The sequence below is a fragment of the Ambystoma mexicanum genome, chromosome 9 (genome assembly GCF_040938575.1).
Source record: "Ambystoma mexicanum isolate Mex_15411 chromosome 9, UKY_AmexF1_1, whole genome shotgun sequence".
Classification (NCBI taxonomy): Eukaryota; Metazoa; Chordata; class Amphibia; order Caudata; family Ambystomatidae; genus Ambystoma; species Ambystoma mexicanum.
Genome location: NC_090931.1, coordinates 640,650,434 through 640,668,507, shown reverse-complemented (window position 1 = coordinate 640,668,507; position 18,074 = coordinate 640,650,434). Strand labels below are relative to the sequence as shown.

At 45.6% G+C, this 18,074-nt stretch overlaps 1 protein-coding gene across 1 annotated transcript in view; it reads left to right on the top strand.

Moving 5' to 3' along the window:
• TSR1 (TSR1 ribosome maturation factor) overlaps nt 1–18,074 on the top strand; it is a 325,627-nt gene that overhangs the window by 265,555 nt on the left and 41,998 nt on the right. The window contains exons 11-13 of the mRNA XM_069615351.1: nt 5,690–5,822; nt 11,225–11,341; nt 11,625–11,765. Coding sequence (XP_069471452.1) covers nt 5,690–5,822; nt 11,225–11,341; nt 11,625–11,765 — 391 coding nt within the window. The remainder of the gene's footprint in view (nt 1–5,689; nt 5,823–11,224; nt 11,342–11,624; nt 11,766–18,074) is intronic.

Genomic DNA, 18,074 nt, shown 5'->3' with positions numbered 1-18,074 from the left:
GAGAAAAAGCAGAGCACCCTTGGGGGTATTGGAACCGAGGAGGGAAGTAAGGTTTATGATCAGCAGGGCATCGGAAGGGAGTTCGCCACATATTATGAGAAACTCTATAACTCTGAATGGAAGGGGGAAGAGGGACAGATAGACACTTTCTTGGGGGACTACCCCCACCCCCTCCCCAGACTCCCGCAGAACTTAGACTGACCCTTCACAGCAGAAGTGCAACTGGCCATTAAGGGCTTGAAGTCAGGGACAGCCCCAGGGGAATATGGATTTTCGATGAAGTTTTATAAATCATTCCGATCTCTTCTCGCTCCTTATCTAGTAAGGGTCTTGGGTGCGTGTCTGGAGGGGGAAGCACTCCCCGCCACGATGATGTTGGCAACAATAGTAGCCATTCACAAGGAGGGGAATGACCCCACCAGATGCTCCTCGACCCATTTCCAACCTGAATACCGATGTCAAGATCTTAGCGAAAATCTTGGGAACAAGATTGGAGGGAGTGTTGCCATCGCTTATTCACTGCGACCAAGTAGGTTTTGTCCGGGGGAGACTGGGGTCCGATAATATACAGAAGACTATAGATTTAATGCACCGTGCCCAAATAGCAGACCAGGATGCCTATCTAATTTTGCTTGACTCAGAAAAGCATTTCATAACGTGTAATGGCCCTTTATGATGAAGGTGTTGGGGAAACTGGGTTTGGGGCGAATTTCTTGAGGTGTGTAATGGCACTCTATAATGGTCCTAAGGCAAGAGTTCTCATAAACTGGGGGCTCTCGGAGGTATTTATATTGTCAATGGGTAAAAGACAGGGCTCTCCCCTATCGCCATTACTATATGCCCTGACCATGGAACCTTTGGCGGTTCTATTCGGGAGAACAGATGGATTCGGGGCATTACTGGTGGAAAGATCGTGTTTAAACACTCGCTTTTCGCAGACGATATATTAGGTTATCTCAGACCTACATCATTCACTTCTGGCTCTCGTGGAACAGATTTCGATTTATGGCTGCCTCTCTGGTCTTAAAATCAACCGTGGAGAAGTCCTGCATTATGCCCATACAAAACTGAAGTCTCCTCTCAGACACACGGAGCAAATATTGGGGCATGAGGGTCGAACAGGAGTGTATACAATATCTTGGGATCCAGGTTACGAGAGACCTGGGGACAATGGTGAAGGCTAACTACGTCCCCTTACCAGTGGCTCTAAAATCGGGCCTAAAGAGATGGGCTCTATTGATTCCGTCGTGGTACGGACGTATGATCTCCATAAACATTAATGTGTTCCCCCGCCTACTGTATGTATTTGCTGCCATCCAGAGTCAACCTACAGCGAGATTCTTCACTGATCTGCTGAGAGAATTCCGTAGAATAAAACACCCAGGGTGAAAATGACAATGCTGACTCTTCCAAGAGACGAGGCAGGGTTTGGATTCCCCGACATTCACAAGTATTACTGGGCAGCTCGGCTATGTGTCATGCTCGAGATGATGCAAGAACCTCCTGGACCTACCTTGAGGACCTGGTGACCCACCCCCTGAAGGTTGGGGATTATATCTAGACCCGTCCCGGGACTACCCCATGGCGACTCAGGACCCACCCCACGCTGAATGTGATATGGTCCCACTGGAGAGATGAGGCCAACCGGAAACCTACGTCATGAACCCAACCGATGTCCTTGGTGTGGGGCCCCCCTTTCAGTCTTGCGAGTAGGGGTCTCAGATACTCGCAGGAGTGGTCAGACTCGGGCCTAGCCAGGGTGGGGCAACTATTTAAAGACTGAGAAATCCTGGGGCTGGAGGATGTCAGAGAGGTGCTGAGGAGGGATAAGATCTTAGACTTTGAATACATAAGGATTAAGGGTATCCTGACTGACAAAGTGGGAAGATTCCGTCACAAGGGAGTTGACCCCATTTGAAAAGGCCCTAGATTTGTCCCCTACAAGAATGGGTGTCTTATCTAAAATATATAAAGCCATGAACATAACGTGCTTGACAGGTATACAAACTTTCCAGAGGTACTGGGTGGAGCTGGTAGGAGAAGATCTATCGCAGTGGAGGAATGGGAAAGAACTTCTAGAGTAACCTTCGATGTCAATCTCTTTACTTCCACGATGGAACACAACTATAAAATGTTGATTGGCTGGCACAGGGACCCATTAAAGCTCTCCAGGATTTTCCCGGTGGCCTCTCCTCTCTGTCCTCGGGGTGTGGTATATAAATAAAAAAATAGTACGTAGCATAGGCTACCCAGAATGCGGGAAGCGTTACTGAGGGCAATGCGACTAACCCACAAAGGCGGTATGGGAACGGAAGATGCACAATATGATGGTGATGGACAAATTGACAGTCTGTCAATGACCAGATGGGGTCCTTTAGAGTGGAATGGGGTGCTTTGCTGTATATATGGGAGACTGAAGCAGTGGACAAATGTTGAAGGGAGCCCAGACACAGGAAACTAACTTGGTGCTCCATCCGCCACCAAGACACTGAACTCGAGACTGCCTGTAACTACTAGGAATCCGATTGAAACGGAACCTGGGTGTTTGTGGGGGGTAGGTTTTGGGAGGGGGGTGCATGAGATAATTGAGGGCCCCTAGTGGCCCGATTGCCAGCTATGACAACCCGAGGGGTATAAGGGAAGTTAGTTTCAAAATATCCACAGGTGGAGTAAGAGCTTAAAGATCTGTTGGGGTTCAATTGTTTCTGGGGTGGGTGGGGGAGGGGGGGTTTGGAGACTGAATGCCCGGTCGCTGACATCTATTAACTGCATTTTGTATGTCTCATTTTGCTACAAATGTTAATAAAAAAGTGGTTTGGCTTTCTTTTTGACTCTGGGATTTTACCCACCATAGGATTAGTGATTCTACAGCTCTCAACAGGGGGTTGTAAAAATAAAACTGCTACAATAGTAAGAAATTGCCAAAATGGCTCATGTGTGAGCCAGACAGACACGTAAGAATGCTATCCTATCACCTAGGAGCACTACAACACTCTGGGCATTCGGAATTGTCAAGGGGGGACCCATGGAGACCACTGACTTTTCTGTCGAAATGACTCCCAAAGCCTAAAACTTACACAACACACACATTCCAGGTAGGACCCACAGGGAACCCAGACATATGACCTGGGCCATGGTACTGGAATGTACATGATTACACTGCAGCGTGAAATTATTAATTAGAAAAATTTCGAATTCGACCAACATGCTGCGGTGCACTCGCACATTAGTTTCCCCACAACCCCTTGCCCTCTCCCGCCCCTCACCCCTACTTACCTTTTGGCTGCACACTTCGTTGTGTGCCACCATCTGCCCTGTCTCCCTGCAACGCCAGGTCCCTTCACTTACGTGGACGAGAACCGGCGCTGCATGGTCCTTTTTAATTAGCTTTATTTTACAGGCAGCTGGGAACGTGCTTTGCAACCCCCAATCCCATTATAGCCAACAAGGGTGTGGGGTACACCTCCACAACCCCCACTCCCTGTGTTTGCTATAATGGGAACGTATGGTACAATTGTTCGACATTTTCGGTTGTATGCAATTTTAGTACCACTGAAATGCGAACAATTATACTATACGAAATTCTTTTTTCAGAAATGTCTACGGCTTCTTGGTAATCGCTCTGGCAGTCAAAAGCACAGTAGGTAACTCTGCCTATGGAGTCAGTGATCCCTTTGATGAACCATAGGGTGTCACGCAGGCATCCTTTACCACAAAGCATGAGCTTTGGGACCCAACAGGGTCTCGCAGCAGAGGAAAAAGGGTACAAAATGTGGGTCCAAAAAGCACGCTGTTTGCTGAACTCCCAAAAAAGGTGTAGAGGGGAGCCAAGTGCCCCCACCTCAACCACCTCGCCCATATTGCCTATATGTTGGGAACCAGAGTGAGACACATGCAGTACCATTGAAACTACAGATACCAAGGAGAATCCTCGAAGCAAGGTTCCCATTGAGAAAGCCATACCTACATACACGACAGTATGATGGCCATTTGAATGAAATCCCAGAAGAAGCAGGACCAATGAATGAACAAGCAGAATGGTGACGCCACACAAAGTAAGCCTGGCTTACATAGAAGAGATGCAGAGACAAGAGGATGCAGATATTCTGTAAGGCATCAAGAAAGTATCAACTTGGGCTCAAGATGAAGAAACGTATTCTACAGAAACAATGAAGATATCAAGTAATTTATATGTGTACATATGCTACAGAAACGCAAGTAGATGAAGTCTTCTTAAGGCTGGCTTTATAGTGACTAGATTGCGGCATGCGCCAACGTATACATATATAGGAATAAGTGAAAAATGTATGTTTCCATTAAGTGTTATAGCAGTGCTGGACCAGGAAAGAAAGGCCTTCCATACCAGTGTGTCGCAGTTGTAAAGGAAATTGAATTAACAGGAGTGAAACTCAGTAGGGCGAGGCTGGATGAGCCCCAAGAAGCCATGGTCAGACTGGGATGAACAGACACTGGATACAAATTGTGTGAAAGAACGAAACTCCTGTTCAGAAGGCATGGACAAAAACAAGGAAGATATCAGAGGTCTCTTAGAAAATAATATTTTAAATGCACTAGAGCTCAATTTTGTGGTCTTCAGTCACATAGAAAGATGAAGTTGGATAAATATGGCTACCACACCTAAGCATGAGGGCAGAGCGTTCCTTCACTCCCCTGAATTCTCCAGAGCAAAGAAAACTCCCAAGGACAAGTTCAAAGCCTTAATTGACAGCAGACCACGGAGGTGATGATAGATGATATGCTAATTGATGGGAAGTTATGGTTATGACCAGCTCACCAGTACCTGGAAGCCCAGCCTGCGTGCTGCTACCATAGGTGGAAAAGTACTGACGGATGTAAGAGTGCCAACCAATTGTAGGGGGCCGCGTGTTTAAGGGGCCTACAGTTTGTGTAACCAATCATACTGACCTGTTTAAGGGGAGGGCTTAGTTTCCCCACCTGATGTTAAGGAGCCAATTACTTTCTTAGACTAGTATGGAACGTATACTTGATGTTCCTTAGACCCAATCTCAATTGCCAATAGGGTTTTTGTAGTTTGCCACGTAGGATGACGTTAGTAAACACATAGGTTGACGTCATCAATGATGAGTTTTCGCTATATAAAGAATGTTTTTTCTGAAGCAAATTGAGAGATCATGCACTGAGACATTCCGTTGAAGTCTGTTGTACTCCCTGTTTTAGATAATTGATATTAAAACAGTTAACCTTTTTGCCAACTAACAGAGTCGTTTAGATTATTGATGTTTGAGTAACTTCTGCATCCCCATTCATCTCCAGGGTATTGCTACTTCGTCTTAAAGGGCTGAGGGTATCTCAGTTCAAAGGGGTGTCTGGGGATTTCTCGCTAGCGGAACATATCAAAAATGCATAGTTTGTTAAAGACTGGGGTGGGTCATCAGTCGGTCTCGTGGATCTGGAAGTCACAATGATAGATTGCCTAGGGTTATTTGGTTTCTGACGGCCTGGAGACCACAGGTTTCTCGAAGTCCAGAAGCAAGTCAAACCTATTAGCATGCAATCTAGGATCTTTGGTAACTGTTTTTGAAGGTCCATGAAGACCTGCTAAGTGTCCAGCCAACAGGGTGAATTTGGCGGCAGGACAGTAGCAGGTAGGGGCTGCTGTGAGGTGATTTGACTTCAATGCATTGATGCTTTGAATCTCTGCCCACAGATGTCAGTGGTGAACATGGCAGTGAGGCGGTATGCAGGGAATAGTGAACCATTGAAATCAAAGGAGGAGCTGATTTTCCAGTGTGGCTTCAGGCGCTTCCGGGCATCTCCTCTGTACTCCCAGCACACGACAGGTCAGTGCAAGTTTTACTCCTTCTGCCCTCTTGCTCCCACCTTCTGGAATACCCACCTTCTGGAATACCCACCTTCTGGAATACCCACCTTCTGGATCTCTCGAGTCCATTGACAGTGATCTGGCTTAAGTCTGCCATGAAAAGTGATATTTCCATGGAGGAAGCACGTGAGCTGTATGGTGGCATCAGCTCCCCTTCACCTCCTAATTGGCTCCCAGCCTGCACTTTTAACTGTACATAGTTTAATCCTCTGAATGTAATCCTGTAAAATGTATCTCTGCCAAAACCTGTTAATCCAATAATATGTACTCTTGACTGCTTATGTTAATAATGGCCCCTCTTGCTTCCTTTAATGCGGTATTACTATACCTGATAATCTGTCCCTACATTGAATCTACCCATGTAAGTCACCCATCCATGGAATAGCCCAGTCAGATTTAGGTGCTTGTATACAGACTTTTTGAAGTTCTCCTCCCATGCCAAATAAATAGCCATATTATCTGCTGCTGGATATTTCATCAGGAGTTTGAAGGAGAGTGAACATCCAGAGGTTCTTTCCATAGACAAGGGCCAATCTTCTAGCAGACGGGGAATTTGGGGCGAGGGCATCAACTCTTAAACTTTGGTTAGCCAGGGGGTGTGCTTCATTTTTAATATTTGGAAAAACACGAAGCACTTTGAAATGGGTTAACTGCCGTTAGGGAGAATTCTCAGAAATGTGCTAATTCCTCTCTTCCTTGGAGCCCCCCAGCCGTTTTGCTGGACTCTGGGACTTTTTAATTTCTAACCTGGAGAGAGTGAGACCTTTTCCCACTCTCTCATGTATTTTTCTGTGATTTAAACACTGTTTATCTTTTGGTTGGGGGAGTCTGACAAACTCCATAGGTATCATCTTTTTACATTGCGACACGCAGCACCTTCAGTGCAGTGGCACAGGGAAGTCTTTCAGATTTCCCAAAGGTTTAAATACCTGCTCTTGGATGAGCAGTAAAGTGCAATTGATTTTACTTATATTGTAACTTTCTAGACCCAGCACACACTATCTTACAATAGGGTGCTGGAGGGGTTACTTAGTATCCTGTTCTAGGTTTTCATGTAAAATTTTTATGTAGCCCTTTCTACAATTAATGGTTGGTGGCAGTGGTTTACTTTTAACTACCATTGGGAGTTCTTACCGCGGGCTGCGTTTGCAGCTACAGTCAAGCACCCATGGGTGCCCATTTTGTTAAAATGGCCCGGTCTTCTTTTTTCACAGGTTCTTTGTGGAAAGGTCCTTCTTGAGATTTACTCTGCGCGCCAAACCAGGTTTGGTCCCTTTGTTTGTTTTGTCTTTAGCGGGATTCACAAGTGAAGCCCGCCTCTGTCTCCAGTATGTCTGGCAGGGGCAGGAAGTGAGGGAGGTTCCTGAAATGGGAATGAATGGGAGAAACCTGCATAAAAGGCGAGGCTTTTTGGCTTGGAAGGCAAAGTCGACCACTGGACGAAGGAATCTGAAGGAGAACTTGGAAGAGACGCCTGCTGCAACTACTGGACCGTTGGTTTACCCGTTGAAGCCCTGCTGCTGTGCTGAAGCTCTGAATTCGCCTCAACTAGTGAAGCCCTGCAAGGACGACTTCTCCCCTTGAATTGGTGGGACCAATCAACTCAAAAGTAAGCCACCTGGACATCCTCTTGACGCTGGTTGTATTTCCACTGCAGTTGCTGCTGGAACCGAAGAGCCAGGGAGAGTAACCCCAGATTGTGTACGTTGCTTTTAAGTTGGCAAAGAGCTCCAAGAAGCAGGACTGACCAAGCCTGAGCCACCTCAGCAGTGCTGGACCCCAGATGCAAGGAAAGCCCATCTCGACAGCAAAGGGTCTATGGTAGTGCTATTTGCTGAGACGTGAGGAGATGAAACTGCGAAGTGCCACCGAATAGAAGTTGGTCCTTCTCCAGCTTGGGGTCAGGCATGGATTCATATGCTCATGAATATTCCTAGTCGTCAGGCTGGAAATCCTCTGTAAAGAAAAAAATCAGCGTTTCTTTTCTGAACTGTGTTTCTCCTAACAACCAATCACTGAGCTCTGGATCATACTGCCCCCAACCAATGACTGCCCTCTACCTAAGCCCCTCCTCTGGCATCCATTTTCAGATTTTTACTGCACGTTCAAGTGTTGGGAGTCCTCGTGTTTAGCTCTCGAGCTTTTACTGCTTTTTGTTTTGCCAGGAGAAGGTTCCTCGCACGATGAAGGATCGGCACAGGCGGCTGAATGAGTGGCTGCAGGCCAAGGCCCCCTGCTCTGGGTGGGTCCCAGCAGCATGCCTCTCCCAGCTCCAAGAAGGTTGAGCAGGCTTCTAAGATCTTTGAGGGCGCACCTCCCGCGGGTGTCCAACAAAAGGCTAATCACTGCGAGTCCACTGTCACCGGGAGGGCCGTTGCGACAGCCTTCTCGGCTGCTAGGGCGCGTTCAACATCTCCAGCCTCCGTCACCAGTCAACGCTGTGGATCTTCGGCCAAAAGGAAGTCTGATCATCCGGGCAAACTCAAGGAGAAGCCCAAGTCCGTCCTGCCGGAGAAGACCAAGGGGTATTGGGGTGTGGATCCTCCCCCCCAAGGAGAAGGCCAAGCAGGCAAGGCTCCTGACCATGAAGGCCAAGGTACACCCAGCGAAGGCCCAAACTTCCATCGAGGTGGTGGCAGTGTCTCTGGCGAAGGCCGCCCCCACAGGGTACAACCCCGAAGGCAAGAGTGCCCCTTCCTCCCAGGAGGGAGGGTGTGTTCCACCCCATAGAGAAGACCCTGGAGAAGAAGATGCACGTCATTTCCCTGAGACCTTCCCCGCTGGGAGCGAAGAGGGGGGTCAGGGGGTGTGGTGGCCATCCTGGGTACTGATAGCTTCTCTGAGGAAGAACTCGCCAGCCTGCAAACAGGCCCTACGACGAGCACACCGACAAAGGCGACGACGACGAAGGTGACGATGGCGAGGACACTGTCGAGGAAGAGCAACAGGGCAACGATTGCCTGGGCTCCCACCTGGTGCCCCAGCTGTCTATTCCGCCTCCATCTCAGCTACATTGATTCTTTTTTTTTTCTTCAATGACTTCAAAAACATTGTGCAAAGACTTTTCTTACTTACCTGCAAAGAAGTGCTTCAGTCCATATAGACTTTTGCCCATTGACTTTGGCTTAGCCTGTTACACTGAGACTCTTATTGGAGGATCCAAAAGTATTTGCCTGCTCGAGAATATTTGTGGTCTCTTGTATGTTCTCATAATCTTTTCTTTTGACATCCCAAGCATATTCTGAATGCAACAGTGATATATTAATATCCCCAGCACCCTAGCTGTTGAAGTCACCTGAGGGTGTAGGTTGTGTCTGTGGGACATACCAAAAGGGTACTTACTTATTTAGAAATATTAAGAGTGTGTATTTTGTGAAGTATATTCGAGTGTTACTATTATATTGCCCCCTTCTGAAGAAGGCTTACTCTAACTGACTGATTAATAAATGAATAATTGTTTATTCATGAAACCTTGTATGTAAGAGTTTATTTGAATACTTGTCACTGTGAATCCCTGTGCATCTCCCCAACAGCTCACATTGACCCCTCTTGAGATAAGCCTGGCTGCTCAATCACGCTACCAACCTATGTAGTACAGACTTCTACCAAAGGTTGGGTTCCTATTGCCAGGAGGTCAGGGTTCTTGTAGTGCACCCAAAGGGTACTGCATACAATCTTGCATAACAGAGGATGTCCAGATAAGTTCACTTATGATTTGATTGGTCCCACCAACTCAAGGGGAGAAATAGTCCTTTGCAGGGCTTCTCTAGTCAAGGCGAATTCAGAGCTTCAGCACAGCAGCAGGGCTTCACTGGGCAAACCAACGATCCAGGAGTTGCAGCAGGCGTCTCTTCCAAGTTCTTCTTCAGATTCCTTCGTCCAGTGGTCGACTCTGCCTTCCAAGCCAAAAAGCCTTGCCTTTTATGCAGGTTTCTGCCATTCATTCCAGCCTAGCTGTCAGTCAAACGGCAGGGTGGCTGTCCTTGCCGGACAGCTAGCCTGCCAATCACCTTTGGGTGCATTCCCGTAACCAAGGGGATTAAGCACAGGGAGTTTCGGGCACCTCCCTCACTTCCTGCCCCTGCCAGACTCTCTGGAGCCAGAGAGGGGCTTCACTCGTGAATCCCGCCAAAGACAAAATGAGCAAAGGGACCAAACCTGGTTTGGCGCGCAGATCTCAAAAAGTACATTTCCACAAAGAAATGGTGAAAAAAGAAGACTGGTGCCATTTTGACAAAAATGGCACCCGAGGGTGCTCTACTGCAGCCCGCAGTAAAAATACACCACGGTAGTCAAAAGTAAACCACTGACACCAGCCATTAATCGTGGAAAAGGTTACATAAAAATGTTACCAGAGAAGCTAGACAAAGGGGATACTAAGTAACCCCTCCAGCACCCTATTGTAAGATAGTGTGTTTTGGGTCTAGCAGGTTACAAGTGTATGTAAAGTCAATTTCACTTCACTGCTCTTGGAAACAGTAGTTTATCCAAGAGAATGTATTTAATCCTTGGGGAAATCTAAAAGACTTCTCAGTGTCACTGAAGGTGCTGTGTGCCACAAGGTAAAAGATGATGCCTATGGAGTTTGTCAGACTCCTCAACCAAAAGAAACTCTGTTCAAAATCACATTAAAATACATGAGAGAGTGGGGGAAAAGGGTCTCTCTCTCCAGGTAAAAAAAAAAATCAAGTCCTCAAAATCCAGCAAAGGTGCTGGGGGTCTCTAAGGTAGAGAGGAATTAGCACATTTCTGAGAATTCTCTGTAACAATGATATTCCCCCCCTTTTTTGTTAATCTAACCCATCCTATTTTGTAGGATTTTCCAAAGGGTTTAATGTGAGGGTGAGAGCTAGTTCAACTACCTTTTTATTCTTTTGAAGACTGATTTTTCCTTTGAATACATTTCTCCTTTTTACGCTTTTAGTACAAGTGGTAAGGCAGGCATTCGCTTTTTGTTAACATAGGCCATTTTGATTTGATGGACTCCACTAGGACTGTTTTGTTTATCGTTTGATGGTAGAGACTACTCTCATCTTAGTTTTAGGGCATAATAGGAGTTTTTCAGACCCCAACATTTTCAGTAAAGGTTTTACATATTGTATCCATTGTGTCAGTGTTCTACTTGTGATACCATGCCTTCCCTACACTGCGCAGAAAACACCAGCTGGCCCGAGGCAAAAGCTGATTCACACACAGTCACACCGGCTCCCTTCACATGGCTAGAGCCACACCCTCTTTCTGCTCTTGAGCATAGGCATTGACTCACCTGGTGCTGATATACCATATCTTATCGCCGAAGTCACAAGCTTCTCCCGGACCAGTGTTCAGAGGGTTTCATTCACTGCTATTCTTCCTTTTCAGCCAACAAGCACAAGTGTGAGCGCTTCCTTCCCTCGGACACCACAGTGATCGTTACTGTTTATGCTCCCATTATGTTCCCTCCAGCTTCGGTGCTGATGTTCAAACAGAGGAACAATGGTAAGTATTATACCAACGTTACAATCTACAGTAAGCAGAGGGAGGAGGCTGCATGTGTCAGGGGAAATAAATGTGGTTCTGTTCTGGTAGCTTGAGGCACGACTTGGAACTATAAAATACGGGGAGCTGTGGATTCAAGCAGTGTTGTACAGGGAATTAATATATGAAGGGCAGCGAGGAGAGAGGACAGTAATGAAATGAAAGGTAGAGCGAAGAGGAAGGAACGTGGGTAAAAGGGATAGTGTCATAGGTTAAATGTTTACTGATTGCTCTTCTTTTCCAGGCATGCACGATTTAGTAGCAACAGGCTCGCTCCTATCTGTGGATCCTGACAGAATCCTTGTTAAGAGGATTGTGCTGAGTGGCCACCCCTTCAAGATCTTGAAGCGTACAGCAGTGGTGAGATTCATGTTCTTCAACAGAGGTACGAACTACCGTAAGAGTGTGATAATGGAAACGTGGGGAGATGGGAAAGGAGAGGTGATTGGGAATGTAAGGGGCGATGGAGTGATTGATGTGTGCTACGGGCACAAATGTGTGCTTGGGCATTGACATGGTATGGAGTGGTGGTGGTGGGGGGGGGGGGTAAGGGAGAAACCAGGAGCATGTGATGTGTAAGGAGGGAATTTGGATTTTTTTTTTATTTCAACGATTTCATAACTAAAATAAAACTGTTCACATTGTATCACAAATGCCAAAGAATAATACAGTCAACTGTTGTGTCTTTTCTCCATTCAGTGTAGATGTCTCCCAATACCCCACCCATTAGGACAGTTTTTCTTAAGTCCAAATAAGGGCTTAGTAAAACCATTTAACTGAGACAGTACAAGACACCACTCTTAGTATAAGGCTGTACCACCTGAGTATATGGTAGCGTAGACCGGCCAGCCAGGTTTATCGTAGGAGGGAGAGCGGGCTGTAGGAAAGTACACTGAACCTGTAGTACACCAAAGATTCAATAGAAATACTGACTGTTAGGACCGTTTTTCTGAAGGCCAACTAAGGGCTTAGTAAAACCATTCAACTGAGGCAGTACAAGACTCCACTCTTAACATAAAGCTGTACCACCTGAGTTTGTTGCTAGCGTAGACCGAGCAGCCAGGCTTATCTTAGGAGGGAGAGAGGGCTGTAGAATCAGTACAAATTAAATTTTAATACAAATGGTCCAAAGAAACACATAAACACTATGTATTGTCAAAATAAATGATTCATTTAAATACAAGATGGCCCAGATAGATTTTGGGGGACATAAGTACTATCACATTATTTATCAACACAATTACAAAAACACAAAGCTATGCTTTAAAGTTCACAGACCAAAGCATAGAGAACTAACAGTCTAGGTAAGTCAAACCTTTTCATACACATTCAGTATAGGTCACACCTATTCTTGGGGAGTAAAAACCAATGGTTGCTTTTGGATTACCTTCAGTAATACCAGGGTAGTAGACCCTAGTAGTTGTACCTTGACGCTCAGCAAAAAATCCCTTGGTAATATCAACTGGACAACATTTCTGATCTAGTGAAACACAGGTTCTAGGAACAGTATAAACCTATAACTCTGATTCAGGGCAAAAGTTATTCTAGGGGAGTTGGACCATGGGGTGTAATACTCAATTACAGTTGCTTTTCAGTTCACAGACTAATGGAAACAATAACGCTTAACTTATTTTAGGATAACAGTTATACTCAAGGTTAGTAAAACCTATACACTTTTTTTCAGGAGCTATAAGCTATTTAAAGGCAGGTAGAAACCCAAGACTATTTGTGTGTCTTTCTAAAACACACCAAGGAAAGCAAAACCCAGTGTTACACTTTATGAATGACTCAGTTATTCTAGCTAGCTAAAATCTAATACTTATTCTGGACAGGCTAACAGCAATTCAGGGAAAGCAAGACCCAGTTGGGGACACTCGTACAATTATCCTAACGGGAATAATAAAGTGAACCCAACAGCATTAGATTTGGGAAAGCGGCACAGCCAATTCATAGGTGAGTAACTTAACCTTGTATATACTTTTCTGAATAGTGCCACACACATTCAAGGTAAGTAAGAACTTGTGTAACTGTTCACTCTCGGAGTTAGTTACCAACTTCTTTTGCAAGTAAGTAACTTTTAAACATGTATTCTCTTTTCTAGGCCAAAGGCCCAATCCTTAGAAGTCTTTCCCTTATTCTTGAAGCATGAGTGTTCTCGTTAGCAGAAGGGTGTGGGGGGGGTCACTGGAGTCTAGTGTCTAACAGGCAGGTCAGGATAGGTTCTTAACTAGCAAAAGTCAAAGTTCCTAAGTAAGACTGTTAGAACAAGTAAGTACTTTACTTTAGAGTTAATTGAGGGTCCATGGGCTACACAGAAGAGGCCCTAGGATGATTACAGCAGGGGCCTGGGTGAACTGGATAAATGGCCTCCCAATCTCAGAAAACACCCCAAAGCTATACAGAAATCACAAAGGCTTAAGGTAGGTAAAATACCCAAGTCAGCACAGTCCTCAACACAGAAGATTTTGTAGCAGGACGACTTCAGGATCTGCAGCCAAAAATCCAGTCGGTGGATTCCTTGTCATGGTGACGTAAAGCAGGACCTTGAAAGGGACTTTGCAGCAGGGATCAACAGGGAAGGCTCTAGGCAAGGTTTATGTCGCGGATGGATGCGGTTCTGTGGATTTGGTGCCATTTTCAGGAGCACAGAAGACAGAATATCGCTTTTCGGATTCTCATTGTTTGCAAGGTCCAGCACTATGGTGAGGGGACTTTTGGGACTGGAATCGTGCCTCTGGAGATCCAGCAGGATGTCCAAGAAGTTTCAGCAAGATTCGGAAGACCGTGCACCGCACAATGGCTTGAGGTCCCATGGTAACGGGGTATTGCAGCACCGCAAGGTCGCAGGATGGCTGAAAATGCAGGTGGTCTTGAGTCTAGTGGGCCTCACCAGGCTCTGGCACTGGGTCGGGGTCGTCGTATTCGGAGTCCCCAGGTCGATGGGAACAAAGGGCTACAGCAGGCTCTCTAGTCGCTGGAAATCGTGTCAGCCGCAAATTCCTAATCTTTCTTTTTGGTTTTGGTTCCAGTGGTCGACTTCCAGGATCGGACTCTTATGCAGAAATTCAGCCAATCAAACAGCCTTGCAACATTCAAACTGGGGGGTGGGGGTTGGAGGCGGTTGGCAATCCTACCAGGACAGCCAGCATTCCAGTTTGAGCTGGAATCTCTCACTGAGTCTGGAAGACAAAGGGTTGCAGAGTTTTGGACTCCTCCCTCGCTTCCTTCCTTCAGACACTCTAGAGCCTGGGCGTGTAGTGCACAGGACTCCTGCCGAAGATAAAAATCACACAAATGAATTTTCTGCCCTGGTTGTCAGGACAAGGAACAAGAAAGGACAAGGAACACTAAAATGATGAAAAACTAAGACCGGGCTATTTTGGTAAAATGAGCACCCATGGCTGGCGCTGTACACACAGCCCGCGGTAAAGGTGCACCGAAATAATAAAAGGTATCACTGCCACCAGCCATTGAAGGTAAGCTTGTCCCTGTAACAGAATTGTTAGTTTTAGTGTGAAAGGGGATATATTGCATCTCCCCAGCAGGTCACATAAGGTGAGGTGTGATGGTTTCATCAAATAACATGTAAAAGGGATCCAAACTTAATTTCTACCCTTGGACGGTAGTTCTGTAGTTCTCTCAAGGTTAGCCAAAGAAAGTTAAAAGGGAAGCACCCTAAGTCAACTGAGCAACAATAGGCACTTATTGGCAAAGAGGATCACTTTTATTAGACTGTATGAAGAGTCTCGACAAATGACACCCATAAAAAGAGTAAAAGACGTGGAGTGTGAAAAAAAAAGATTCCCACTCACTGGGATATAGGGAAAAATAATCTACCAGTAAACAAAAGGTTCTGGGGTTCACACAGGTCAGGAAGATGTATCATTGATATGAATATCTTACCCAACACTGACAAACAGAAGTATTATAAAAAAAGAAAGGTTTATTTTAAATGCATGTAAGCCAGATAAAGTATTTTAGTAAGTACTGGTCATAGTCATAAAGACATTTATAAAAACACACCACTATGCTTGAAGGTACACAGACCAAAGCATAAGAATTATTCAGAATACCGAACAGGAGTTCTAGGTAAGTCAAACCTTATCATACACATTTAGCATAGGTCACACCTATTCATGGGGAGTAAAAACCAATAGTTTCTTTTAGATCACCTTCAGCAATACTTGGGTAGTAGACCCTACCAGCCATACCGTGACGCTCATCAAGAAATCACTTAGTAATAAATGAACTGAACAATATACTTTTCGTAATAGCGGAACACTCATTCATGGAACAGTAAAAACCTTTAACTGATTCAGGATAACAGTTATACTAGGGGAGTTGGACCTTATGGTGTAATATACAATTACAGTCTGCTTTTCAGCCCAGTGGAACACTAAGGTTAGCAGTAATTATGTTAACTTATTTTAGGATGGCACACAGCTAACTCAAGGTAAGTAAAGCCTATTTACCTTTAAAAGGAGATGGCGGCAACCTCAGGATCAGTATAGCCTCAGGCAGACTTCTTCTGGACAAGTTAACAGCAAGTCAGGTATCCTAACAGGAATAGTGAAGTGGAACCAACAGCATTACTTTTGGGGAAGAGGCACAGCCAATTCACAGGTTGACATCTACTTTCTGTTGGAATGGAGAAACGGCTTACAACAAAAGTAAGACTTTACATATAGTTTTCAGAATGGTAGAACCTATCCAAGGTAAGTAATAACTTTTATTGTAACTGTTTATTCTCCGAGAGCAGTTACCAACCAAATGTTTCACAAATAAACTTTTCAACACTTGTTTTACTTTTCAAGGCAGACCCCTTACATTATCCAGCTCTTCCCAATTCCATGACATGCGTTCTTTGACTTTGCCTGCAACGGAGCTCTTCTGCCTCAGAGCTCCTGAGGAAGACTGTTCACACAAGTAAGTATTCTACTTTAAAAGTTAGATGAGGGTCCAGCGACTTCAGAGAAGACCTCCTAGGAGAATTCCAGCAGTGGGCCTGGATGGATTGAATGGCTGGCCTCCCAAACACAAACGCCCCAAAGCTACACAGAAATCATAGAGGCTTAAGGTAAGTAAACTACCCCAGCCAGCACAGTACCTTAGCACGGAAGAAGAGTTACAGCAAGAAGACTTCAGTATCTGCAGCCAAAAACCTAGTCATTAAATTCCTTTATCATGAAGACAGACACTGGAAGCTCGTCTGCAGTAGGGATCACGGAGAAAGCTCTAGGCAAGAGGATCTTTGCATGGTTTACTCAGCACAGAAGAAGAGATTGCAACGGGGGAGACTTCAGGATCTGTAGCCAAAAACCTGGTCGCTGAATTCCTTGTCATGAAGACAGGACACTGGAAGGGCTTCTGCAGCAGGGATCAACAGGGAAGGCTCGAGGCAAGAGTCTATTCGTGGCTGGATGCTGCTTTGTGGATTTTGGCTCACTTTTCCGGAGCCAGAAGATGACTGATCATGGCCGGTTGGATTCTTGTCATTTGTAAGGGCCAGCACTCTGGTGAGGGGACTGGATTTACATCTCTGGAGGTCCAGCAGGATGCCCACAAAGTTTCAACAAGATTCGGAAGACCGTGCACCGCACAATGGATCGAGGTCCCAGGGTATTGGGGGATTGCAGGCCCATAAAGTTGCAGCACTGCTCTTCCAGTGGGTCTCACCAGGCTCTGGGTCGAGGTCGTAGTTTTCAGAGTCCCCAGGTCGATTGGAAGGAAAGGCTACAGCAGGCTCCGGTGGATTCAGGTCCAGTGGTCGACTACAGCGTCTGCTTCCAGGATTAGTCTTTTATGCAGGAACCCAGCCAATCAAACAGCCATGCAACTTTCAGACTTTTGGGGGGGTTGGGGGGGAAGATGGTGGGGTGTCCTTTTAGGACCGCCAGCCTCTCAGTTTGGACTGGATTCTCGCAGTCAGGCTGGAAGACAGGGGTGCAAAGTTTTGTACTCCTCCCTCTCTTCTTGCCTTCACGGACACTCTGAGTTTGGGCCGGGAATACACATGATTCCTGCCGAAGTTAAAAATCACACAAAGGACTTTCCCGCCCTGGATGTCAGGGTTAGGAACAAGAAAGGACAAGTAACACTAAAATGGCAAAAAAGAAGACCAGAGCCATTTTGGTAAAATGAGCACCCATGGGTGCCTTTACTGGGGCTGTGGAAACAGCCTGCGGTAAAGATGCAACAAATTAATTAAAAAGGTTCCCTTCTGCAAGCCATTTAAAGGTAAGTTTGTCCTTGTAACATAAATGTTGCATTTAGAATGAGAACGGGGATACATTTTTACATTTACCATGACAAAGGGGATACCCAGTATCTCCCCAGCACTCCACATATGGTGGTGGGTGCTGTTCACACCTAATAAAATGTAAAAGGGATCCAAAGATTCTTTCTACCCTTATGAACAGTAGTTCTCACAAGGTTAGCCAGAGAAAGTTAAAAGGGAGCCCCAAGGGCAACCCTGCAACAATAAAAAGGTATTTACCAAAAGTTGTTAAAGAGGATACAATTAAAGACACTATGCAGAGTCTCAAAAAATGACACCCATTAAAAGAGTAAAATATTCTGAGAGTGTGGAAAAGGGTTCCCACTCACTGGGGTATCGGGAAAATAATCCATCCATAAAGCAAAAGGTTCTGGGGCTAACAGGTCAGGAAGATTTATCATTGCTATGAAAATCTTA